This window comes from Cherax quadricarinatus, chromosome 42, assembly GCF_038502225.1.
Source record: "Cherax quadricarinatus isolate ZL_2023a chromosome 42, ASM3850222v1, whole genome shotgun sequence".
In the NCBI taxonomy this organism is placed as follows: domain Eukaryota; kingdom Metazoa; phylum Arthropoda; class Malacostraca; order Decapoda; family Parastacidae; genus Cherax; species Cherax quadricarinatus.
Genome location: NC_091333.1, coordinates 30,957,822 through 30,985,732, shown reverse-complemented (window position 1 = coordinate 30,985,732; position 27,911 = coordinate 30,957,822). Strand labels below are relative to the sequence as shown.

The 27,911-nt window shown below is 43.0% G+C and overlaps 1 protein-coding gene across 1 annotated transcript in view; it reads left to right on the top strand.

Moving 5' to 3' along the window:
* Nucleotides 1-27,911, top strand: part of LOC128695522 (angiopoietin-1) — a 284,657-nt gene that overhangs the window by 18,815 nt on the left and 237,931 nt on the right. Inside the window, exon 3 of the mRNA XM_070093171.1 lies at nucleotides 19,480-19,533. Within this exon, the coding sequence (XP_069949272.1) occupies nucleotides 19,480-19,533 (54 nt within the window). The remainder of the gene's footprint in view (nucleotides 1-19,479; nucleotides 19,534-27,911) is intronic.

Sequence of the window (27,911 nt, the reverse complement as noted above, 5' to 3'; positions counted from 1 at the left end):
AGTGATAATGTCTTTGAATAAGTCTTCTTTGTTTTTGTCATAGGCAGTCAGGAGAGAATAGTCTACGTGTTTTGCGATCACTGTGCATTTGGCGCGGTGCTCAGGATTCCAAATAATAGTGAAGTCTGAGTTGAGGAGTTTTCGTCTTGTCTCGGTTGAGGTGTACCTTTCGTAAGAATGTCTGTCAAGAAGGAATTTGAAGCCTGAGTTGGTTTTAAAGACTTTCAGCTGAGGTGCGCCAGAAATGGAAGAGATAGAGGCAGGGTAGGCCTTAGAGGCAGGAGTAGACAGAGTAGAGGCAGGTGTTGGCGGTAGAGGAGGAGTGGTAAGGGGAAAGGAGGTGGAAGACATTGAAGGCATCGTAAAGATGAATAATCAGTTGTGGTGGCTAAATCTGTGAGAATACTCGGCTAGGCAAGTACTTGTGAAGTAGATACATGTACTTGCCTGGCTATAACTTTAAAGTTTTCTTGTGGTGTCCATCACTGGAGGCACAGGACACTGAGGAGGTGAGCTGCAGCTTGATGGAGCACTGTGTGCCCTGAGCGACGAGGACAGGCAACACTGGCTGTGAATGGCGAGGAGAGGTAACACTGGCTGTGAGCGGTGAGGAGAGCCAACACTAGCAGTATGGTGTGCAGACTTTACATACAGGCTGAGGCGTGGAGACTTCAGACAGTGCAGAGGGAGGCTTCCTGCCCTTGGGTAGGCAGACACCGACACACAAATCCTGAGGGTGAAGACAAAGGTCCAGTAACCACCACTCTGAGGAAAGTTACTCTCAACACGGGGTAATTAGAAAGGCGAGATCGTTGGTCGATGAAGGTGTGTGTGATACAGCATAGGGTCGTAGACGTGGCTTATATACTGTAGTCAGGTGAATATGCTGTAGTCAGGTGAGACGAAGCAGGAGGGGGCAGGGTCATAGTGATACCATCCATTAGTCGAAGTAGGTCGTCACAGTGGATGGTACCCCTATGACCCCGCCTCCTCCTGCTTCACCTCACCTGACTGCAGTATATAAGCCACGTCTACGGCTGGGTATTTTCGGCAAATGGACGCGGGCGTTCACTGCAGAGGCACAACTGTATTTGTATCCGATACAATACTGCACGAGGTTATAGCCAACCCTGTGGACTGTGGGGAAGATGTCGAGGTACAGGGCATCCTTGTACACATACCTGGGGCGCCCATTACCATCTACAACATTTACAAGAACCCAAGACACACCCTCGACATTGTAGAGCTCATCGCACTAGCACGCACTGAGTGTATTATTGTGGGTGGAGATTTCAACACACATCACCCAATGCTGCACTCTCACTCAGCAACCAATGCTGCTGGCAGACACATAGCAATGCTCCTTCACGATGTTCCAGAGGTAAAGTTGCTAAACAATGGAGACCCCACATACCTGTTGGGTGGCTGCCTCGACCTTACCTTCGGGTCAAGACAACTCGCAGCAGGAGCCACATGGGAAACTCATCCTCACCTTGTCAGTGACCATTTTGCAGTGATCACCACCTTCATCATCAACAGGCCTCTCACAGTTGTGCTGCCTCCTAGATAGGACGTAAAGAGGGCCAACTGCAAGGTGTTCCAGGATTATCTTCATGACTGGTGGTCCACATACACTCTATCCGAAGACTGTGATACAGCTGAACAGGAACTAATCACTGTTCTCATCCAGGCAGCAGAGTGCGCAGTTCCAAAGAAGTCCGCAGGACACACTCACAAAAGAGACTGGTGGTTCTACAACGACGAGGTGCGGGAGCAGAACCACAGCATCAACACTTTTAGGAAGCTATACAGGCGTAACCCTACGGCAGAGAGCCATTGTGCAGCATGCCCGCAGAGTCTCTCTCAGAGTAAAAACTGAGAAATGGCTGGAGTGGTGCTCAACATTCGGGCATCACACCACCTTATCTGAGATATGGGGCAAGCTCAACATAGCAACTGGCAAGAGCAAGCCGAGGCCACCAGCACACCCGAACCCATCCCAGGAAGCTGAAAAACTAGTGGAGCTTTTCACTTCCAGGGGAGCCTCCACTCAGCTCCCACAGGACATCCGGAATATACAGACGGATCTTCTGCCACAGCGCCAGCTAACGATACAAGCTGCATGTGAGTCGGAAGATGTGACTGATGAAGACCTCACGGACTTGGAACTCCGACGTGCCATTAAGAACACAGGTGACACTGCCCCAGGCATCGATGGTGTTACGTACTCCATGATTGCACGGGCTGGGCAGAGTGGATGGGAGGCCATACTAGACGTCATTAACAAGTCGTGGAGGGCCGGGACACTCCCAGCAGCTTGGAAGAAGGCTACCATTGAACCAATTCCAAAACCCAAGGACCCAGGCAGAATGAGACTCATATCGCTGACCAGCTGCTTAGCCAAAACTGCTGAGAAGATGGTGTTAAACCGCCTCCTATGGAAACTTGGACCCTCTCATCAACACATATTTGGCTTCACCAAAGGAGTGGGTACAGCAGAGTGCATAACCACCCTACTAAGTCAAATTGCTGATAGTAACAAAAAAACTAGTATTGTCGTCTACCTTGACCTTGAGAAGGCATTTGAGCTAGCCAGTCCCACAGCAATACTAGCTCAGAAGGGGCTCAAAGGACGCCTCCTGGCCTGGATAGAGTCCTACCTTAGGGACAGGCAAGCCTGTGTCAGCTTTCAGGGACACTACTCTTCATTTAAAACCTTGGAAAACGATACGCCACAAGGAGTTGTGTTCAGTCCTACCCTGTTTAACGTCCTTAGGCAGGAACTTGTGAACCTTCCCTTTCACAGTGGTATGCAGCTACTCAGCTATGCTGATGATCTTGCACTGATAGTGATTGGGAAAGGCAATTTGGAGCGACAGGCTCAGAGAGCTCTGGACCTAATTACTCAGTCTTGCAGGGAACTAGGCCTCAAGATCCCGGCCGAGAAATCTCTTGCAATGATGTTCAAGGGATCAGATCCTGTGAATAAATTACGTATTCAAGATATAGAACTTGAGTGGACAGGCTCCTACCTGTACTTGGGAATCTACATTGATAAAAAGCTGACCTTTCAGAAACAGGCCGAGTATGTCAGGTCACGTGCTGTACTCAGACTCAACGCCATGAGAGCCATGACGAGGCACCGTGCAGGGGCAAGCAAAGATGTACTTCGCTTGTACTATATACAAGCTATACGCTCACTCATTGACTACGGTGCACCAGCGTTAGTTCATCTCTTCCCGCGGAGCAGGCAAAGGGTGGAGGTCGTACAAAACCAGGCGATAAGAACTATGCCTGGGGCCCCCATCTGGACCAACACAGCATGTCTCAGATCTGAGGCCCGGCTTCCTTCCTTGGCTGACAGGGTAAGATACATAAACGCCTGCAAAGTAGCCACGATTCTGCACCGGCAGCAAGGTATCCCACTAAGGAGACGAATATTGACAACCATGACACAAGATCCTACACTCTTCATGGACTACTCCTGGATTCGTTCGTTTTGTGTTGCTGGGCGGAAGCTGCTGCCTATAGAACTACTCCTTGAGAAGAGTTGTGACCTTTCTGTTGCTGGGTACCATCCACCACCTCCCTGGCGCCCAAATCCAGCCGATGTTTGCATCATTCAGCTACCCATCTCTAAGCGTCTCTGCACTCAAGACACCCTCAGCAATCATGCTAAAACAAGCATGGCACTGGCAGAGTGACGCACATGTGCAGTGTATTTCACAGATGGTTCTGTTGACCCTGACAGGAAGAGAGCAGCAGCTGGACTGCACCACAATGGTCACACACAAGGCTGGCGACTCCGTAACCACTGAAGGATCATTCAAGCTGAGCTAGTGGCGATTCATCAGGCATTGTCACACGCCCTACGACATCGACTCCGACCTGTCATACATGTTGATTCCACCTCTGCAATCAGTGCCCTCTCTCATCCTCAACCACAGGACAATGTTCACCTCATCACATCGATCCTGAGCATAATGACAGCCTTAGAAGTTCAGGGTAACAGATCGACAATGAACTGGATCCCCAGCCATGCTGGCATCCGGGGAAATGAGGCGTCAGATGATGCAGCCAAGGCAACAACAGACTATCCACATGTTGGGATTACTGTCCCCATCAGCCTACGACAGACCAAACTGATGGCTTCCAGAACAATGAAACTAATGGAAGAGGTCTTAGGTGATACCCCATCTCAACGGTGGTACCGAACAGCGACTCAGGGAGATCCCCCTCCACATGATAGAAGCTGGTCCAGATCGCAGTGTACTGCCATCCATCGGCTTCGTTTGGGCTTTCCCACAGCCAAGATGATGGTAGACAAGGCTGAGGAGGAGATGTGCCAGTACTGCCAGCACGTTGTCCAGCGCCCCCTAACATACTATCTTCTGGAGTGCGAAGTTACTAAGACACTGCGCAGGCAACTTGCACTGATATCCCATCCCGAAGAGGACCCAGAGATGACTGCGGCCACACTAGTGTACCATGGAGTCAACGAACCAGACAATCTGTTGCCCGTGATAACGACATATCCTCCTTCTCACTAATGTCCATAGTTAGAAGTACATATGGTGTTGTCGCTTATGAGATGCACCAGATGAACTGACCAGAAGAGTGCTTGAGCAGCATACATCACATCATTGTAGAAACCTTTCTCCCTCGGGAGCCAGAGACGGGTCATCGCAAGATTGAGACCCGTGCCAGGACTACGGTCTTGGCGAACATTATACATACACACACATGCTGTACTTTCTACAAAATTTTGTGGTATTTTGCCAAGGAGGGGAGTTGGAAATGAATGGTTGTCCAGGGCAATTGGTGTCAATTGCTGGCTGGACAAATACTGTAAGGAAAATGCGGTAACATTCATTGACAAATGGGACCTCTTCCATGGCAGAAATGACATGTATGCCAGGGATGGGGTTCACTTATCTAGGTCTGGGTTGGTAGCACTGGCAACTGCAGTGGAGGGAGCAGTTAGGACTTTAAACTAGGAATAGTTAGTGGTATGGGTTTTGGCAGGAAAACAGTGAAGTCCCAGTGTAGTAATATTACGAGTTCTAGGGGAACTAGTAATAAGCAGAACGAGGTAGATAGTGAAAAGCCAGGGACTTTGGGTGATAAGGACAGTAATAGGTTTAGTAGAAAAAAACAGAAATGAGCAGGAAGGGTAAAGAGAAAGGAGAGTCTTTCAATGTTTATTACACTATTAGCCGTAATGCTAGGAATAAGATGAACGAGTTGAGATTAGTTGCTAGTGCAGGTAACATTGATGTATTTGCCTTAACTGAGACGTGGTTTAATTCAAAAAGTCGGGACATGCCTGCGGAATGTCATATTCAGGGTTTTAAATTGTTCCAAGTAGATAGAAGTATCGGGAAGGAGGGTGGAAATAAGTCACTCTGTCTGACTTTTTTGGGTTATCCTAGGTTCTCTACACATATGCTGCTATGTATGATAATTCTATGTAACTGTATTGTGTATACCTGAATAAATTTACTTACTTACTTACTTACTTACTTACTTACTTGTATTCCGAGATCGCTTGAACTGTTGCATGAAAACGGGTATTAAGTCTGAAGTAACACATACAGAGTCTGTTTGGATAGAATTTTCAGAGGGGCATGAAAAACTGATTTTAGGAGTGATATACCGTCCCTCAAACTTAGATAGGGACCAAGGGAGACTACTATGGGAGGAAATTATTAAGGCCACAAGGCACGATAATGTAGTAATTCTAGGAGACTTTAACTTTAGTCATATTGATTGGAATTTCTTGACTGGAAATTTAGAATTATACGACTTCTTAGAAGTAGTTCAGGATTGTTTTTTGAAGCAGTTTGTGACAGAACCTACAAGGGGAAATAACCTGCTTGACTTAGTTCTGGCAAACAATGAATCCCTTGTTAATAATTTAGAAATTTCAGAGGAACTGGGTGCTAGCGACCACAAATCAATTACATTTAGCATTGAATGGAAGTACGATAGTAGCGACAACTCAGTAACAGTCCCAGATTTTCGCTTAGCAGATTACGATGGGCTTAGAGAACACTTATCATCTGTTGACTGGGGTAACGAAGTGAGATATCAATATGACAGTTTTCTGAACACTATACATGCTGCTCAAAGAACGTTTATCCCATATAAAGAAATTAGATCAAATAGAAATGACTCAAAATGGATGAATAATAGGCTCAAATATCTACTAGGGCATAAGAAAGGAATTTATAGGCGTATCAAAAGAGGTGAGGGTCATCTTATGAATCAGTATATTAACATTAAGAGGGACATTAAAAAGGGGATAAGAAAAGCTAAAAGGGACTATGAAATTAAAGTTGCTAGGGATTCTAAAACTAACCCAAAAAGTTTTTTCCAGGTCTATAGAACAAAAGTTAGAGATAAGATAGGTCCCCTTAAAAATAACTATGGGCACCTTACTGACAAAGAGAATGAAATGTGCTCGACTTTTAATAATTATTTTCTCTCAGTTTTTACACAGGAAGACACTAACAATATTCCAGTAATTAATTTTTACAGTGGGCTAGAAGAAGATAAATTATGTAACATCACAGTCACTCGTGAGATGGTTGTGAAGCAGATAGACAGACTTAAGCAAAACAAGTCGCCGGGTCCTGATGAGGTTTTTTCAAGGGTTTTTAAGGAATGCAAAATGGAACTCTGTGAACCATTAACTAATATTTTTAATTTATCTCTTCAAACAGGTGTAGTGTCTGATATGTGGAAGATGGCTAATGTAATTCCTATTTTTAAAACAGGGGACAAGTCGTTACTGTCAAATTACCGCCCAATAAGCCTGACCTCAATTGCAGGCAAATTACTAGAGTCAATTATAGCTGAGATTATAAGAAGCCATCTCGATAAGCATAACTTGATTAATGATACTCAGCATGGATTCACAAGAGGCCGGTCTTGTCTAACTAATTTATTAACTTTCTTCAGTAAAGCTTTTGAGGCTGTTGACCACGATAAAGAATTTGATATTATTTACTTAGATTTTAGTAAGGCTTTTGATAGAGTTCCGCACCATAGACTGTTATAGAAAGTGGCAGCTCATGGCATTGGGGGAAAAGTGCTCTCGTGGATCGAGTCATGGCTCACTGACAGGAAGCAGAGAGAGTCCATAAATGGGGTTAAATCCGAGTGGGGATCTGTAACAAGTGGCGTTCCACAGGGATCAGTCTTGGGCCCGTTGTTGTTTATAATATATATCAATGATCTTGATGAGGGAATTACTAGTGATATTAGCAAATTCGCCGATGACACAAAGATAGGTAACATCAAACGTAGATGTTATGGAACTTCAGGAGGATTTAAACAAACTCTATTTTTGGTCAGAAAAGTGGCAGATGCAGTTCAATGTAGATAAATGCAAGGTTCTGAAGCTTGAGAGTGCCCATAACCCTAGTACTTATAAGTTAAATGATGTAGAACTTAGCCATACAGATTGCGAAAAGGACTTGGAGGTTATGGTGAGCAGCAACCTTAAACCTAGACAGCAATGCCTAAGCGTACGTAATAAGGCAAATAGATTACTGGGATTTATATCAAGAAGTGTAAGCAACAGAAGTCCAGAGGTCATACTGCAGCTTTATACATCATTAGTAAGGCCTCACCTAGATTTTGCAGCTCAGTTCTGGTCTCCATATTACAGAATGGACATAAATTCGTTAGAAAACATCCATTGCCATCCCAAAGCATTGTTTGTAACAGTTGTCCTGATACTTGAAGAAGTTGAAATTAACACAAATGATGGCAAACTTCCTTTCCTCGACGTTCTACTGTGCAGATCTCCCGACAGTGACAATCTTCTCTTCAAAGTGTATAGAAAACCTACCAACAAGGACGATCTTATACACTTTTATTCACACCAAAACACCCGCACTAAGAGAGGAGTCCTCATTGGCTTCTTCTTGAGAGCTCTTCGCATCTCCAGCCCTTGTTTTCTAGAAGAAGAATGCACTTACATAACACAAGCCTTTACACGTCTTCAGTTCCCATCTTTCTTCATCCGAGATTGAACATTAAAATGGTATAAAATACCGACAGGTTGTTAGGTAAGACACATATGCAACAGTTAGGTATCTTTATTATGAAACGTTTCGCCTACACAGTAGGCTTCTTCAGTCGAGTACAGAAAAGTTGATAGAAGCAGAAGATACTTGAAGACGATGTAATCAGTCCATCACCCTTAAAGTTTTGAGGTGGTCAGTCCCTCAGTCTGGAGAAGAGCATTGTTCCATAGCTATATATAGCTCCATCCTGTCACTTCATCTCCATATTGTTTCATACTATGGAACAATGCTCTTCTCCAGACTGAGGGACTGACCACCTCAAAACTTTAAGGGTGATGGACTGATTACATCGTCTTCAAGTATCTTCTGCTTCTATCAACTTTTCTGTACTCGACTGAAGAAGCCTACTGTGTAGGCTTACCTATCATCCGAGATTGCAGACTCAAGGCACAAGCTATCCTCAACAAAACCGCCCATGGAACAGCCCCCTAAACAGTTCAAAGTACTCCCATGCGGCGATGTTGCCACGAATACTCGCCGGGCACTTGCTATGAGTAACATCAACGTTTCCACCATAAACACATCATCTATCAAAGACCTCACTACGAAACGCAGCCCCACACCTCTAACTTCTACAGCAGGCGTCTACACTATCCCCTGTGGGATCTGTCCCAAGAAATATGTAGGCGAGACAGGTAGAGATCTTGCAGTCCGCCTGAATGAGCATCGAAATGCCTCTAACAGAGACGATGTAAGGTACGCCTGTGTCCTCCACAGAGACTCCACGGGGCATTTGATGAACTGGAATGAGGCACAACTCGTTCTCACCGAACCAGACCTCAGACGCCGATGGTGCCTAGAAGCCTCACTAATCGCCGTCACCGACACTATAGAACGCAACACTGGAAACTACAAAATTTCAAAAACATTGGCATACATGATACTTAAGCAGCACCAACCCAACAACACAGGAGTCACATGATTTCATCGTCTACCCGTCCTCATCATAGGTAGAGGTTGTTTTGATAAAGACCTGCCTCACATGAGCAAGTAGACCTTCAAACAGTGTTCCTCCATTCTTATGTTCTTATGACATTCCTCAGGTCACGTGCGTCACATCTCACTCTCCGCCTATATATATGTAATGTCTTTCTACCTCTGTATGTTAGAAGTGATCTAGGTCCCAGGACCGAAACGTTTTCTAATAAATATGTTATAGTGTTTGCTTACGTGTCTTTCTAAACCAACTTGTCGGTATTTATTACCAAGGTTTATACCATGGTATTAGTAGTAATAGTAGTGGGGGAGGTATGGTATTAGTAGTAATGATAGTAGTAGTAATAGTAGGGGAGGTATGGTATTAGTAGTAATAATTGTAGTAGTATTAGGGGTGGAATGGAATTAATAGTAATAGTAGTAGTAGTGAACATCAAAATGGTATAAAATACCGACAAGTTGTTAAGACACATATGCAACAGTTAGGTATCTCTATTTCGAAACGTTTCGCCTACACAGTAGGCTTCTTCAGTCGAGTACAGAAAAGTTGATAGACGCAGAAGAGACGTGAAGACGATGTAATCAGTCCATCACCCTTGAAGTTTTGAGGTGGTTAGTCCCTCAGTCTGGAGAAGAGTATTGTTCAATAGTCTGAAAATATATGGAGTTGAAGTGACAGGATGGAGCCTTGTATACCGCCAGGAAGTGAGATGTAGGCCACTAGAAGAGGTAAGAATGTAGTCGTTGGGAGGTCACGTCCCTCTCAGTAGCAGTAGTAGTAGGGGTGGTATGGTATTAGTAGTAATAGTAGTAGTAGTAGTATTAGGGTGTAATGGTATTAGTAGTAATAGTAGGAGTACTATTAGGGGTGGTATGGTGTTAGTAGTAATAACAGTAGTAGCAGTATTGGTGGTATGGTATCAGTAGTAATAGTAGTAGTAATAGCAGGGGGTATGGTATTAGTAGTAATAATAATAGTAGTAGTAGGGGTGGTATGGTATTAGTAGTAATAATAGTAGCGGTAGTAGTAGGGGAGGTATGGTATTAGTAGTAATAATAGTAGTAGTAATAGGGGTGGTATGGTATTAGAAGTAATAGAAGTAGTAGTAGTAGTAGTAGTGGTGGTATTGTATAAGTAGTAATAGTAGTAGTAGCAAGGGTTATCACCCCTACTACACTTATGCAAAGTATGGGAATCTTTATTGAAGAAAGGTTTCGCCTCACAGTGGCTTCATCAGTCCAATGCAAGGTAGAAATGGGTAAGGAGAGGACGAGTTTGAGGTAATCAGTCCCTCAGCCTGGAGTCGATGTGTTCAGTCCATTAGTCTCGTAGAAAGTGCAGCATAGAGTCGTGTACGTGGCTAACATACTGTCTCTGTCCACCTTGTCAATTCCTCTCAGTATTTTATATGTCGTTATCATGTGCCTACTATCTCTCCTGTCCTCCAATGCCGTCAGGTCGATGTCCCTTAACCTCTCCTCGTAGGACATACCCCTTAGCTCTGGGACCAGTCTTACTGTGTGTGTGTGTGTGTGTGTGTACTCACCTAATTGTGGTTGCAGGGGTCGAGACTCAGCTCCTGGCCCCGCCTCTTCACTGATCGCTACTGGGTCCTCTCTCTCTCTGCTTCCTGAGCTTTGTCATACCTCTTCTTAAAACTATGTATGGTTCCTGCCTCCACTACTTCACTTGCTAGGCTATTCCACTTGCTGACAACTCTATGACTGAAGAAATACTTCCTAAAGTCCCTGTGACTCGTCTGAGTCTTCAGCTTCCAGTTGTGACCCCTTGTCCCTGTGTCCCCTCTCTGGAACATCCTATCTCTGTCCACCTTGTCTATTCCCCGCAGTATCTTGTATGTCGTTATCATGTCTCCCCTGACCCTTCTGTCCTCCAGCGTCGTCAGTCCGATTTCCCTTAACGTTTCCTCGTACGACATTCCCTTGAGCTCTGGGACTAGCCTTGTTGCAAACCTTTGTACTTTCTCTAACTTCTTGACGTGCTTGACCAGGTGTGGGTTCCAGACTGGTGCTGCATACTCCAGTATGGGCCTAACATACACAGTGTACAGTGTCTTGAACGATTCCTTATTAAGGTATCAGAATGCTATTCTCAGGTTTGTCAGGCGCCCGTATGCTGCAGCGGTTATTTGGTTGATGTGTGCCTCCGGTGATGTGCTCGGTGTTATGGTCACCCCAAGGTCTTTCTCCCTGAGTGAGGTCTGTAGTCTTTGTCCACCTAGCCTATACTCTCTCTGCGGTCTTCTTTGCCCCTCCCCAATCTTCATGACTTTGCATTTGTAGATGAATGGTTCAGAGAACCGACATGTTGATAAATTAGACACATGTGCAACTCTTGGGTATCTTTATTGAGGAAACGTTTAATACTTGGGAATTCTTCGCTTGCCTAATTCTTGGGCACGACCTACTTCAACATTGAACAAATGTTACACGACCTATGACTGCTTCACCTCTCCTGCCAACGGTTTATAAGCTCCTTCTCAGCACGTATGCCGTATTCTATTCAAGATTGATGGACTGACCACATCGACTCAAGGTTGAGGGACTGATTACCTCATTCACCTCCTGTTCTTCAAGATTCTCCTTTGTATGGACTGATGAAGCCACTGTGTGGCGAAACGTTTCCTCAATAAAGATACCCAAGAGTTGCACATGTGTCTAATTTATCAACATGTCGGTTCTCTGAACCATTCATCTGCAAACCTGTCAGACACTGCAACTTCTTGGGATCTTAATACTTGGGAATTCTTCGCTTGCCTAATTCTTGGGCACGACCTACTTCAACATTGAACAAATGTTACACGACCTATGACTGCTTCACCTCTCCTGCCAACGGTTTATAAGCTCCTTCTCAGCACGTATCCCGTATTCTATTCAAGATTGTTGGACTGACCACATCGACTCAAGGTTGAGGGACTGATTACCTCATTCTCCTCCTGTTCTTCAAGATTCTCCTTTGTATGGACTGATGAAGCCACTGTGTGGCGAAACGTTTCCTCAATAAAGATACCCAAGAGTTGCACATGTGTCTAATTTATCAACTTTGCATTTGGCTGGATTGAATTCGAGAAGCCAGTTACTGGACCACATGTCCAGCTTGTCCACGTCTCTTTGCAGTCCTGCCTCATCCTCGTCCGATTTAATTCTTCTCATCAACTTCACGTCATCTGCGAACAGGGACACTTCAGAGTCTATTCCTTCCATCATGTCGTTCACATATATCAAAAATAGCACTGGTCCTAGAACTGACCCCTGTGGGACCCCGCTCGTAACAGGCGCCCACTGTGATACCTCTTCACGTACCATGACTCGTTGCTGCCTCCCTGTCAGGTATTCCCTTATCCATTGCAGTGCCCTCCCTTTTACATGCGCCTGATCCTCCAGCTTCTGCACTAATCTCTTGTGGGGAACTGTGTCAAAGGCCTTCCTGCAGTCTAGGAAAACGCAATTTACCCACCCCTCTCTCTCGTGTCTTACTTCTGTTACCGTGCCATAAAACTCCAGGAGGTTTGTGATACAAGATTTACCTTCCATGAACCCATGCTGGTTTTCATTTATAATCTTGTTCCTTTCCAGGTGTTCGACCACTCTCCTCCTGATAATCTTCTCCATGACTTTGCACACAATACATGTCAGAGACACAGGTCTGTAGTTTAGTGCCTCGTTTCTGTTTCCTTTCTTAAATATGGGGACTACATTAGCTGTCTTCCATTTCTCACGTAGTTGCCCAGTTTCAAGGGATGTGTTGAAGATTGTGGTTAGAGGCACACACAGCATCTCTGCTCCTTCTCTAAGAACCCATGGGGAGATGTTGTCCGGTCCCATCGCCTTTGAGGTGTCAAGGTCACTTAAGAGCTTCTTCACCTCCTCCTCAGTTGTTCGTATGTCATCCAACACTTGTTGGTATATTCCCTCTTGATGTTCCCTTCTGTGCTGTCTTCCTACAGCCCTTCCAGTCTCTACTGTAAAAACTTCCTTAAATCTCCTGTTCAGCTCCTCACATACCTCCTGATCATTTCTTGTGAGTTCTTCACCTTCTGTCCTTAATCTGATCACCTGGTCTTTGACTGTTGTCTTCCTCCTGATGTGGCTATACAACAGTTTCGGGTCAGTCTTGATTCTCGATGCTATGTCATTTTCATACTGTCGCTGGGCCTCCCTCCTTACCTGTGCATACTCATTCCTGGCTCTGCGACTGATCTCCCTATTTTCGTGTGTTCTCTCTCTCTTCCATTACCTGTTGCATTTTGTTTTTGCCTCCTTACACCGTCGGGTAAACCAGGGGCTCGTTCTGGTCTTCCCGTTGTTACTGTTGCCCTTGGGAATAAACCTTTCCACTGCCTCCTTGCATTTTGTTGTTACATATGTGTGTGTGTGTGTGTGTGTGTGTGTGTACTCACCTAATTGTACTCACCTAATTGTGGTTGCAGGGGTCAAGACTCAGCTCCACTGGCCATGCCTCATCACTGAACGCTACTAGGTCCTCTCTCTCCCTGCTCCAGGAGCTTTATCATACCTCATCTTTAAGCAATGCATGGTTCCTGCCTGAACTACCTCACTTGCTATACTGTTCCTCTTCATGATTACTCTGTGACTGAAGAAATACTCCCTAACATCCCTTTGACTCATCTGAGTCTTCAACTTCCAAGTGAGACCCCTTCTTTCTGTGTCCCCTCTCTCGAACATCCTGTTTCTGTCCACCTTGTGTATTCCACGCAGTATTTTGTATGTCGTTATCATGTGTCCCCTAACCCTCCTGTCCTCCAATGTCGCCAGGCCGATTTCCCTTAACCTTTCTTCATAGGACATTTCCCTTAGCTCTGGAACTAACCTTGTCACAAACCTTTGCACTTTCTCTAATTTCTTCAAGTGCTTGATCAAGTGTGGGTTTCCAATCTGGTGCTGCATACTCCAGTATGGGCCTGACGTACACGGTGTACAGTGACTTGAAAGATTCCTTACTAAGGTATCGGAACGCTGTTCTCAGGTTTGCCAGGCGCCCATATGCTGCAGCAGTTATCTGGTTGATGTGTGCTTCCGGAGACATGCTCGGTGTTATACTCATCCCAAGAGATTTGCACTCTTTGGCCACCTAGCCTATACTCTGTCTGTTGTCTTATCTGCCCTTCCCCGATATTCATTAGTTTTGCATTTGGAGGGGTTAAAATCGAGAAGCCAGTTGCTGGACCAGGTGTCCAGCCTGACCAAGTCTCTCTGAAGGCCTGCCTGATCCTAATCTGATTTAATTCTCCTCATTAACTTCACATCATCTACAAACAGGAACACTTCTGAATCTATCCCTTCCATCATGTGATTCACATATACCAATAATAGCACTGGTACTAGGACTGACCCCCGTGGGACCCCGCTCGTCACAGGTGTCCACTGTGATACCTCATCACGTACCATGACTCGTTGTTGCCTCCCTGTCAGGTATTCTCTGTTCCACTGCAGTGCTCTTAATGTTATACACACCTGATCATCTAGCTTCTGCACTAATCGCTCATGAGGAACTGTGTCGAAGGCATTCTTGCAGTCGAAGAAAATGCAATAAACTCACACCACCCCTCTTACTTCTGTTATTTTATCATAAAACTCCAGAAGGCTTGTCATATAGGATTAGCCTTCCATGAATCTGTGCTGGTTGGCGTTTATACTCTTTTTCCGTTCCAGGTGCTCCACCACTCTCTTCTCTGCATCATTTTTTAAAAACAGGAACTACATTTGCCGTCTTCCACCTCGAGTAGTTGCCCAGTTTCAAGGGATGTGTTAGTGGCACTCACAGCATTTCTGCTCCCTCTCTAGGGACTCATGGGGAGATGTTCGATCCCATTACCTTTGAAGTATCAAGGTCACTTAGCAGCTTTTGCATCTCCTCCTCTGTTGTGCGTATGTCATCCAACACTTTTTGGTATATTTCTTGTTGGTGTGACCCTCTGTTCTGTCTTCCCAGAGTCCTTCCTGTCTCCACTGTAAATACTTCCTTAAGTCTCGTGTTGAGCTCCTCACATGCTTCTTGATCGTTATTTGTGAGTTCCCCACCTTCTTTCATCAGCCTGTGTGTGTGTGTGTGTGTGTATGCTCACCTAGTTGTACTCACGTAATTGTGGTTGCGGGGGTCGAGTCCCAGCTCTTTGCCCTGCCTCTTCAACTGGCCGCTACCTGGTCACTCTTTCCGCTCCCTGAGCTTTATCATACCTCTTCTTAAAGCTATGTATGGATCCTGCCTCCACTACATCACTACCCAGGATATTCCACTTCCATGACAATTCTGTGACTTAAGAAATAATTCCTAACATCCCTGTGATTCATCTGAGTCTTCAGCTTCCAACTGTGACCCCTTGCTGCTGTGTACCATCTCTGGAACATCCTGTCTCTGTCTACCTTGTTTATACCTCCCAGTATTTTATATGTTGTTATCATATCCCCCCTTAACTCTCCTGTCTTTCAGTGTCGTCAGGTCTATTTCTCTTAACCTCTTCTCGTAGGACATACCTCTTACCTCCGGGACTAGTCTTGTTTCAAACCACTGCACTTTTTCAAGTTTCCTTACATGCTTGGCTAGGTGAGGGTTCCAAACTGGCACTGCATATTCCAATATGGGCCTAACGTACACGGTGTACAGGGTTTGAACGACTCCTTATTTAGATGTTGGAATGCTTTTATCAGGCTTGCCAGGCGCCTATATGCTGCAGCAGTTATTTGGATGATGTGCGGCTAAGGAGATGTTCTCGGTGTTATACTCACACCAAGATCCTTTTCCTTGAGTGAGATTTGTTGGTTCTGGCCCCCTAGACTGTACTCTATAGTCTTCATTGCCCTTCCCCTATGTTCATGACTTTGCACTTGGTGAGGTTGAACTTCAGGAGCCAGTTTCTGGACCAGGCCTGCAGTCTGTCCAAATCCCTCCGTAGTTCTGCCTGGTTTTCGTCCAATTCAATTCTTCTTATCAACTTCATGTCATCTGCAAACAGGGACACTTCAGTGTCTATTCCTTCCTTCATGTCGATCACAAATACCAGAAACAGCACCTGTCCTAGGACTGATCCCTGTGGCACCCCGCTCGTTACCGACGCCCACTCTGACACCTCACAACGTACCACGACTCGCCGTTGTCTTCCTGACAGGTATTCCCTGACCCACTGTAGTGCCTTCCCTGTTACACCTACCTGGTCCTTCAGCTTCTGCACTATTCCCTTGTGTGGAATTGTGTCAAATTCCTTTTTACAGTCCAAGAAAATGCAATGTACCGACTCCTCTCTCTCTCTTGTCTTACTGCCGTCACCCTGTCATAGAACTCCAGTAGGTTTGTGACACAGGATTTCCCATCCCTGAAACCGTGCTGGCTGTCGCTCATAAGCTCATTCCTTTCTAGGTGTTCCATCACTATTCTGATAATTTTATCCATGACCTTGCATACTATACACGTCAGTGACACTGGTCTGTAGTTCAATGCTTCGTGTCTCTCTTCTTTTCTAAAAATTGGGACTACATTTGCTGTCTTCCATATTTTCGGAAGTCGTCTTGTTTCGATAGATGTGTTAAAGATAGTTGTTAGTGGTACACAAAGCGCCTCTGCTCCCTCTCTCAGGACCCATGGAGAAATGTTATCCTGCCATATTGCCGTTGAGGTGTCTAGCTCGCTTAACAGCCTCTTCACGTTTTCCTCAGTTGTATGTATTGTGTCCAACACTTGATGGTGTACCCCACTTCTCTGCCTTTCTGGAGGCCCTTCTGTCTCCTCTGTGAACACTTCTTTGACTCTCCTGTTGAGCTCCTCACACACTTCATGATCTTTTTTATGACCTCTCCTCCTTCTTTCCTCAGCCTGATTACCTGGTCCTTGGCTGTCGTTTTCCTCTCAATGTGGCTGTACAACAGTTTTGGGTCAGATTTGGCTTTTACTGCTATATCATTCTCATATTGCCTCTGAGCCTCCCGTCTTACCAGTGCATATTCATTTCTGGCTCTATGACTGGTCTCCTTGTTCTCCTGGGTCCTTTGCCTTCTATACTTTTTCCATTTCCTAGCACACCTGGTTTATGCCTCCCTGCACCTTAGGGTGAACCACGGACTCATCCTGGCTTTTTCATTATTCCTGTTACCCTTGGGTACAAACTTCTCCTCAGCTTCCTTACATATTGTTGTCACATATTCCATCATCTCGTCTACTGACTTCCCTGCCAGTTCTCTGTCCCACTGAACCCCGTTGAGGAAGTTCTTCATGCTTGCGTAGTCCCCTTTCTTGAAGCTTGGCTTCACTCGTCCAGCCCTTCCTACTTCCCCCCCCCCACACTTGTAAATCTACTATGTATTCGAAGCTTAAAAACCACATGATCACTGGCCCCCAGGGGTCTTTCATATGTGATGTGTATGTGTGTGTGTGTATGTGTGCGTGTGCGTATGTGTGTGTGTGTGTGTGCACGTGCTTGTGTGTGTTTATATGTTTGTATGCTCGTGTGCGTGTGTCTGTGTCTGCTTCTGTGCATGTGCCTTCATATGTGTGTGTGTGTGTGCGTGCAAGCTCGTGTGGGTGTATGACCCACTTAATATTCGTACTTATAACTCATTACAATTGTTATCGGGTCTGGGCGTGTCATAGGTTCATTACTTAGTAATTTGTTCATGATTGTAAGCATGCATAGGAGTGGAGATGATTCATTACCTTTGTAACTTGCCATGATTGTGACCAGATCTACCTGGAGTTCATTACCTTTGTAACTAGTTCAGCTATCATAACTTTGGGGTCCAGTCCCTTGACCCATTATGTACCTCTGTAATCTTTTGATTACCTCCCACAAGTTGGGTATGGGGGGACTACCGCCCACAGGATGGGTATGAGGTGACTACCGCCCACAGGATGGGTATGAGGTGACTACCGCCCACAGGATGGGTATGAGGTGACTACCGCCCACAGGATGGGTATGGTAGTGAATAATAAAGATATTAAACTAAAAACTCATGGTGTCGTTGTCTGATTCATTTCTTAACATTCTAATACCGAGTACAGTGTTAATCTCAACAATCCTAACACTGATACTAGAACTACCAAGCTCCTTCCTCATATTAAGAACTTTCCTAGATTTGGTATAACCATGAGTAATTCTGAGAGCTTCATTCTGCATTAACTCCAAGGGTCGGAGAGAACTTTCCCTAGCTAATATCAACATGGGATGAGAACCTTCAAAACTAGGAATAGTAGGGCAATGATGACTCTCTCTCTTCAAATTGCTTGTTCGTTCTAGGCTGGAATATTGCTGAATACTAACGGAACCTTTCAAGGCATGCGAAATTACAGACCTAGAAAATATACAGAGAACTTTTTCTGCAAATATAAGTGCAATGAAGCTCCTAAATTACTGGAAACGGTTGAAGTCACTTGACCTTTACTCCATGAAATGCAGGCCAGAAACATATACGATAATATACGTTTGGAAAATCATAGAGGGACTAGTTAAAATGTGCACACAGAAGTCACTCCCTACAAAAGTAAAAAAAAAAACTTGACGACTGAAAAGCAGGGGCACTATGAGTACGTTAAGAGGAAACACAATAAGTGTCAGGGGCACAAGACAGTTCAGTTGCCTCCCAGCATACATAAGGGGAATTACCAGTAGACCCCTGGCTGTCTTAATTCAAGAGAGAGCTTGACAGGCACCAAAAGTTAGTTCCCTACCAGCTGGTCTGTTGCTCGTACGTCGGTTTGCTCGTGGCCAGCTATAACAATCTGGTTGATCAGGTCCTGAAACACCTCAAGTAGTAATAGTAGAGGCGGTACAGAAAGGGTAAGAAAGTCTAAGGACATGAGAAAAAAAGATGAAAAAAGAAGGATTGAAAGAGCTAATGACCCTCAAGGGAGGGACCAAAAGCCCGGGGAAAACATTTAATGGACAAAACTCACCTAAGCATTAGAAAATATAGGAAAGGAGAAGATGTAATGGGAGATGATGATCAGGTCAAGTTAGAAGTGTTCTGAAGTTTAGAATGTTTGTCAATGTAGTGAGAAAGGGAGGCATCTACAAGACTGCGTCTGTGACACTAGGAGAAGTGAAGACAGTTTTGGCAGAGACAAGTCAGTACGATGACTGTGACATAACAGAAAAGAACATTATTAGCGTCAGCAGATCTACCATTTCTTCTGTATTCTTGAAGTCTCTCAGAAAGAGAGCGGCCAGTTTCTCAAAATTATTGGAGAGAACAAGAGGAGACTTAAAGAGCACAAAACAAGTGCTAGATTTGCCGACACTAATAATGCTCTTTCTGTTATTAGTTTAATATTTTTATTAAGCACCCTAAGACTACAGAGGCTCGTACTGAGTCTAGGAACTATTTACATACATCTGGTTACAGTCATAACGAGTTACTATAGCTGTATCAAAGTGCCACAATATTTTTATAATATTTAAATTTAACTTTTCAATTACAGATATGACTGAGATCTTAACTGCCCATGTGACACAGTGCACAGAAGACACTCAAGGTAACCTAAGTCCATCTCTACACTTAATTGCATCACACTCATGTTTTTTGCGATTGTTTTAGTAATACAATGTCCATGGGTGATATATTGCTCCTCAGCCTGACACCAAGTAGTGTTACCCACTGTATTAACATGAACTTATCCACACGTGAACAAGGTTTCCTCTTCTAAACGCTCTAGAGCCATCACTCGTAGCAACTTCACTTTCTTGAAACTTTACTTCTGGCACTTTAGCAGATATATATGATGGTCGTACCAAATGCAAACTATGTAGCGAACCCTATAACCAACATCTTGAAAACCATATTCTTAATTGTTCATTTACACATAGATAGAATAATAACGTATGTGGTATATCAAGATATCTTATTACTGAAAGTAACATACCATATATATATATATATATATATATATATATATATATATATATATATGTATATGTGTGTGTGTGTGTGTGTGTGTGTGTGTGTGTGTGTGTGTGTGTGTGTGTATGTGTGTGTGTGTGTGTGTATGTATGTATCAATAACACTGCACTAGCCAAGGACTCGAATCCATGCTGCTTTGGCCTGCCTCATGGTGGGCAAAAACACACGCCCAAGAATGTAGATATACACCATTTCCTTGGCAAATTAAATAGCTTAGTCCATTCTATAAACTTTACTGTTGAGTTTGAGGAAAATAACTCATTGCCTTTTCTAGATGTTTAATTATTAAGAGTAATAATGAATTCAAATTTAAAATTTATAGAAAACCTACAAATAACTGTTCCTATGTACATTATTATTCTTGACTTCAAGATAGAGTTAAACTGTCTGTTTTCTCATTAATGTTTTTCAGAACTTTACGTTTTAGTAGTCCAGAGTTCATAGATGAAGAAATATCCAAGATTTATGAAATAGGTAACGATCTGAATTACCCAAGAAATGTAATTGATAAATCTTTTAAAGTTGCTAGAAATACTTTTTACAATCCAAAAAGGGACAACCAGCCTTATTCAACTAAAAGTATGTTGATTCTCCCTTACCATGAAAACTTGGTTGATATGCCTTCTCTTCTTAAGACTTTTAATATCAAAGTTGTATTTAAAAATCTTGATACAGTAAAAAAACTTTTGATAAAGAATTCCCCTCAAAATGCTGACAGATGTGTCAATAAGATTCCTTGTAAAATTTGCGATAAAGTTTATTACGGTCAAACTGGTAAAAATCTCGAACTAAGATTAAAACAACATAAATATAGCATTAGAACTGGATAAGATTCCAATGCTCTATTTATTCATGTGAGAGAGTTTAACCATCCAATTGATTTTCAAAAAGTTGAGAAAGTTGTATGAAGCAAGTCCATGGTCGACAGGAAAATAATTGAATCTTGTTTCATAAAAAGCAGTTTTGACAATAATATAAATATTTCCTTTGGTTCATATAAATTAGATCCATTTATAATTAATAGAATTTGGGAATAATTTAATAATACAATGAACAAATAATAAATCTTAATTCTTGGGTAGAATACTTTGTTTGTGGGTTGCATGAAGGACCTGTCTAGTTTGGCCAGTGGGCCTGCTGCAGTGTTCTCTTTCTTATGAGTCGCGCGTCAGGTGTTGCTTTGTTGTGGGATGTGATAGTGAGGTGTGGTCTAGACCCATTATATGCTTTCCTCTGATGCATTACTTTTATTATTCCTTGATAATGTGAGTAGTCACGAAAGCGCTTGGAATTTCTCTATTCTTTCAGAGTGGTTGTTTTGCATATTCTGAAATTACCTGTTTACTGTGATCTTATTGCATCTTATTATTAATGGATACCACATGACTCTTCAGAATGTTCTCGATAAGCTTTCCTAATCATATTTCTTTTGTTTCCCAATTTTCTTCTGCACTGATAAAGTCCCACAAGTTAAGAATTGCACTTATTTAAAAAAAAAAAACTGTTTAAATGAACAAGTTCTGGCCAGGTCTCTTTTACCTAATATCATCCTTGACATGAGAGATCGTCCTTTTGATGATTTCATGAGAATTATTCTTCAGAAACAAATTGAAATTACTGAAATACAGAACAAGGAAGCATTCAAAATATTGAGAAACAAAAAATACTCATTTAATCAGGCCATTCCATCAAAACGGAAATATAGTATATGTATGTGGCGTGTACTTAGTTAAGTGATGACGTGTACTTAGCTCTGTGAAGATTGTTCGTGTGCTCTCTGGGGTTCTGAACCAGGATGCCCTCTCTTGAGCAATTCTACCAGCAGCTAAAAGAAGAACTTATAACTGTTAAGCTGGAGATAAGGCGACTAACGGAGGAGAACAAGAGGATTTGTAGTAATCCTGTTGTGAGTCCTCATGTTAAGAGAGGAACCTGGTCAGTGGCTGCACAACATGGAATCAATCTGAGGCAGAAACAACGAAGAATCAGAAGACTACTGTGGAAACTTCCAACTCATTTTCGGTGCTACCTGACTAATGTGGGTTGTCTACTGGGAACGTCACAATGAGCACCAAGGAAGCATTGGCAGACGTGAATGAAACATCCCCAGAAACCCCAACGAAGACCATCGAGAATGTCACGACGAATTCCACAAGTGAAGGTAAGAACATTGTTTTAGTTGGAGACAGTCAGGTTAAATTTATGGATAGGGCATTTTGTCTTAGGGACAGGAAGAGGAGGCAGAGGGTATGTTTTCCTGGGGCTGGGATAGGAGATATTGTTAGCCGTCTGGACGACATTATGAAAGGTAATGGGAGCAATCTTATTAACTGCCTCAGTGCGGGAGGCAACGATGTTGGCAGACATAGGAGTGAGGACTTGATTAGAAGATATAGGTCAGCAATAGAAATAATTAGGAAGAAAGGTGGGAACCCTGTCATATGTGGTATTTTGCCAAGGAGAGGAGTTGGAAACAAATGGCTGTCCATGGCAACTGGTGTCAATTGCTGGATGGACAAATACTGTAAGGAAAATGCAGTAACATTCATTGACAACTGGGACATCTTGTGTGGCAGAAATGACATGTATCCCAGGGATGGGGTTCACTTATCTAGGTCTGGGGTGGGGGTAACTGCAGTGGAGGGAGCTGTTAGGGCTTTAAACTAGGAATAGTTAGTGGTATGGGTTTTGGTGGGAAAACATTGAGGTCCCAGTGTAGTAATATTATGAGTTCTAGGGTAACTAGTAACTAGAGGACGACGTCCTTGTAATAACTCCCAAACGTTTTGATGTACGGAATCTTCAGGCAAGGCTCAACGCAGTTGAACCGGCGATCCAGTTTACCCTAGAAGAAGAGTCCAATGACAAGCTACCTTTCCTCGACGTCATCATTCACAAAGTAGACAACAAACTAAGATTTCAAGTTTATCGGAAACCTACCAGTAAAAATGATCTCACACACTTCTATTCCAGTCAAGATACTAAGACCAAAAGAGGCATCATCATTGGGTTTTTCCTAAGAGCATACCGAATTTGTAGTCCTGAGTTTCTTGACGAGGAATGTACATACATTCACCAAACATTCACTGAGTTACATTTTCCTTCCTTTTTCATCAAAGACTGCAAGAAAAGAACTCTTCAGATCATTAATTCTCCACGCACCAACACCACTCCCAACAAAGTTATAATTCTTCCCAACAGCCAGGTTGTACTGAACGTTTCTAAAGTACTTTCACAAGCTAACACCAGAGTCGCCATCGCTTCTAGCACTTCAATAAAAGATCTAACCAGGACAAAATCAAAGCACCGCGAACCAGTCAATGCAGGGGTTTACACTATACCTTGTGGAGGCTGCGACAAGATTTATGTAGGTGAAACAGCAAGAAACATCGACACCCGCCTCAATGAACACATTTACGCATGTAGGAACGATAACTTGAACAACGCCTGTGTAGAACACCGAAATTCTACCAATCATCTCATGAAATTCAGGGTCGGTAGTTAGTGATCAAAGAAACTAATTTCAGCAGACGCAAGTGCCTCGAATCAGCACTAATCGCTGTTTCGAATACAATTAAACAAAACAAAGGCAGATTCACCATCTCTGAAGTCTTAGCAAGAATCCTCCTGAAAACAGTAAACCCTGCCATCACATAGTCTCTCCTGTTAATACTACACAAAGCACATTACAGAGAGTGAACAAAGAAAAAGGCCTTCTCTATCCAGTCGATATTTGTCTAACCTATTTTTATGTTACCCAATTTGGAGGATTAGACTCTAGGGACCCGAGATTTTTCATTGACAATTTGTTTCATTGAGCTCTTTATTATATCAAGGGAACTGTCGTAGGACACTCTTGATTTATTGGTGAGAAGATTGGATGGTCAAGAGACCCCATTCTACTCACTGTTTGCTCGGAGCTGGCATAGAACCCTTCGTTTTCTTTAATACATATTGTTTAATTGAAGCAGGAATCGAGCCCTCTGGTTTACTTAGTTTGAGCAGAGAAGGAACTGAACCCTCCATTTTCTTTAATACCCATTTCATTTTCCCCTGGTAGTTTAAGTTATTCTTGCAAGTATGGAGGAATACCAGTTTTGGATGAATGCTGGAAGTAAGTTAGGAATAACAGGGAAAAATTTAGAAGCTTTCATTAGTGCTAAGATCCAGGAAAGAGAAAAAAAAGGAGAAAGAGAACCTTGAAAGACAGGGGAAAAAGGAGAGAGAGAGAATTGAAAGAGAAAGCCAAGAAAGACAGTTAGAAAGAGAGCGAGAAGACAAAAAAAATGTGTGATAGACTTGATCGTGAGGAGAGAGCTAAAGTACGTGAGGAACAAGTTAAATTAACAGAACTTGAGGAAAGAGCAAAGGATAGAGAACGTGAGGAAAGAGCCAGAGAACATGAGGAAAGAGCTAGAGAATGTGAGGAAATAGCTAGAGAACATGAGTTAAGAGAGAGAGAAAAGGATCGCGAGCTCGAGAAAGCTCGCCTTGTATTAGAGAATAAAAAGGTAACTTTCTCACAACAGCAATTAGAAGAAGGAGTAATAGAACAATGTGCAGCTAATGCACATATTCCAACACCTAATTTACCTCCCTTCACAGAGGGGGAAGACATAACTCCATACATTATCAGGTGTGAAAATACCGCTACCCTCTGTGAATGGCCTGCTGACACCTGGGCTACCAGGTTAGGAATGTTATTTTATGGTTCAGCTTTGAATATCTATGCAACTTTGTCGCAGGATATCATATGTAATTATAACCTACTGAAGAAGGCAATCCTTAAAGCATATCAAAAAACCACAAATTCTTATAGGAAAGATTTCGGGTATGCCACCTTACAGCCTGGCCAGAACTTTCAGCAGTTACAGGTAACACTCTTTCGTTTGTTCGACTTTTGGACAGAGAGTTCAGGAATTGATCACAGTTATGAATCTCTTAGAGACTTCATGGTTGCTGACCAGTTCCTGACAGCTCTTCCTCACCAGATAAGAACATTCATTAGAGAACATAACCTGATTAAAGCTGAGGAAGTTGTTGAGGCCGCTGACTTGTAGGCTGAGGCTCACAATTCCTATAAAAACCTAAAGGGATCGAACCCTAAAGGCAAGGGTTCACCAGATCTTAAGAAATCAAAGCCTCTAGCGGAAAGTAAACTGTCATTTATGTGGTGTTAAGGGACATAAACGTCCAGATTCTCCTTCTAAGAAGGTCCAAAAAGTTGGAAGATGTTTTAAAGACTGTAATAACCAAGCACCCTTCTGTTCAGGAACAGTTAATGGACTTAATGTATCTACCATTTTACGAGACACTGGATGCACATGTATAGTCATTTCTGAATAGCTGTTCCCAAATCTTAAAGAAACTCATTCCTCTGCTAAACTTTCAGACTACTTGGGCCGTACAGTCACTTTTCCTACCATCCATTGTTACATTAGGTCTAAATGGTTCACAGGTTGGTCCGATGCCGTACTAGCTCCCATCACTTCTTGCTCTGTACTAATAGGTAATGTAAAAGGTGCCATTCTTCCTTCTGAGGTTGACCTTTCATCACCAAAGATGGACATAAGCTTTTCAGATCCTCTTCCTGTAGAGTCAGAGAAGCCCCTCGAAAGTTCAGATGAGACAATGTCTCGTGAGATTCATGTGGGATTAAAAACAAGTGATGCTACTCTCGAAAGCAAGGTAGTAGAACCACCGGTTCACTTGTTAGATGAAAGTGAAGATATCACCTCCGATACTATAAATGTCTTGACTAGGGCTCAGACCAAAGCCCAGGCTTCTCCTACTGTCCATCCTTTGATTTTCCCTGACTTTAAGCCTTTAGATATATCGAAGGACTCCTTTGTCAATTTACAACGTAATTGCCCTTCTCTTCAGAATTGCCATAATGCAGCTAGACAAAAATCAAGTTATCCAGAGGAAAAACTTTTCATATAAATTTGAATATATGAAAGGTATCTTGTACAAGTCAGTATTCAAATTAAATTCAGATGAGATAGACTATTCCATCTTAGTTGTTCCAAGTCAATACAGAGAGACTGTTCTTAAAATGGCTCATGACGTGCCAGTGGCCGGACATTTCTCGCATTGTAAAACCTTAAATAAAATTAGGGAAACCTATTTTTGGCCCAAAATGTCCTCAGATGTCACTACCTATTGTAGATCGTGTAAAGTTTGTCAACTGTCATCCTCCCGAGGTACCAGGCGAGTACCTATGGTCAAAATGACAATCTTTACGGTACCGTTTGAAAGAGTAGCTATTGACATCGTTGGTCCTTTATCACCACTTTCATCTGGGGGACATAGATATATATTAACATTAGTTGATTATGCTTCGAGTTTCCCTGAAGCCATACCCTTAAAGACCATAACTACTACAGAGGTGGCTGAAACCCTTTTGTCCATCTTCTCCAGAGTTGGCATTCCTAGAGAGATTTTGTCTGACCGTGGGACACAATTCACATCTGACTTAATGCAACATCTATACCAACTTCTGGGAGTGAAGCCTCTCTTCACCACATCCTATCATCCCAGCTGTAATGGGAGGATTGAGCGCCAGCATTCGGTTCTCAAGTCCATTTTAAGGAAACTTTGCTCCCTTAAACCTAAGGAGTGGCATCGTTACCTACCCTGTGCTTTGTTTGCCATGAGGGAAGTTCCCAGTGACTCTTTGGGGTTTTCACCTTTTGAACTTCTCTATGGTAGACAGGCCAGAGGTCCATTGTCCATCCTTCATGACTTACGGACTAATGAGGACGTAAATGCTGAGGTTCAATCTTCTTATCAGTTTCTCCTTGACCTAAGATCCAAACTTGAGGAGACCTCTGACATAGTTTCGAAAAACTTAAGCTTGTCAATGGACCAGTACAAAACCTATTTTGATTCCAAAAGTCAGAGGAGAAGTTTTAAAGTAGGGGATGTAGTTCTGGTACTTTTGCCTGTCAAGTCAAATAAATTATTAGTTGCATGGAAAAATTCATATAAGGTGTTAAAAATTTGTGGGAAGGTTGATTACCTCATAGAAGTCAAGGGGAAACCTAAGCTTTATCATATCAACATTCTTAAGAAATATTACCGAAGAAATTCGGTTAACTGCCTTAATAACTTTGACTTAGTTTTTCTACACGAACTTGTTAAGACAACTGAAGAATGTAAGGTGTGCGTAATTGACACCTCTAACTTAGACTATGACAGAGAACTACATGACTTGGTGACTCTTGACCACTCGGGTGCAACAAACATTAATATTAATGAGTCTTTGGATGACCATAAGAAACATGAACTACTTCAATGTGTGAGTAACTTCTCAGACGTTTTTAATGATATTCCAGGTGTCACCTCCACGGTAGTCCATAAGATTGACTTAGTCACGGACAATCCTACCAAACGGAAATTATACCCAGTTCTAGTTCACATTAGGGATGCATTTGACTGAGAGGTAGACAAATTATTAAAACTAAAGACCATTGAACCTTCAGTATCTGCATATTGCTCACCAGTAGTCATGGTTAGGAAAGAGGATAATTCATATAGACTTGCTATTGACTTCAGAGGCCTTAATGCTATAACTCAGAGGGATGCTGAGCCTAAGCCCTTAATAGATAGCGATCTACACAAATTTTATGACTCTTCCTTCTTTTCAGAGATTGATATTGCGCAGGCATATCATCAAGAAATGTTAGATCCTTCTTCTAAGCAGTACACCACTTTTCCTACCCACCAAGGGCTGATGCAGTATAGAACTATGCCCTTCGGTTTGGTAACTGCCTGTGCTACCTATGTGAGACTGATGAGAAAGGTCTTGGGTAATATGCCAAATGTTTCAGTTTATTTTGATAACATATACGTAATGACATCCACGTGGGGCGAGGATATCCAAACATTAACATCAGTTTTGCGTAGGTTACGCTCACATGGCCTCACTGCCATGCAGAAGAAATGCTTCCT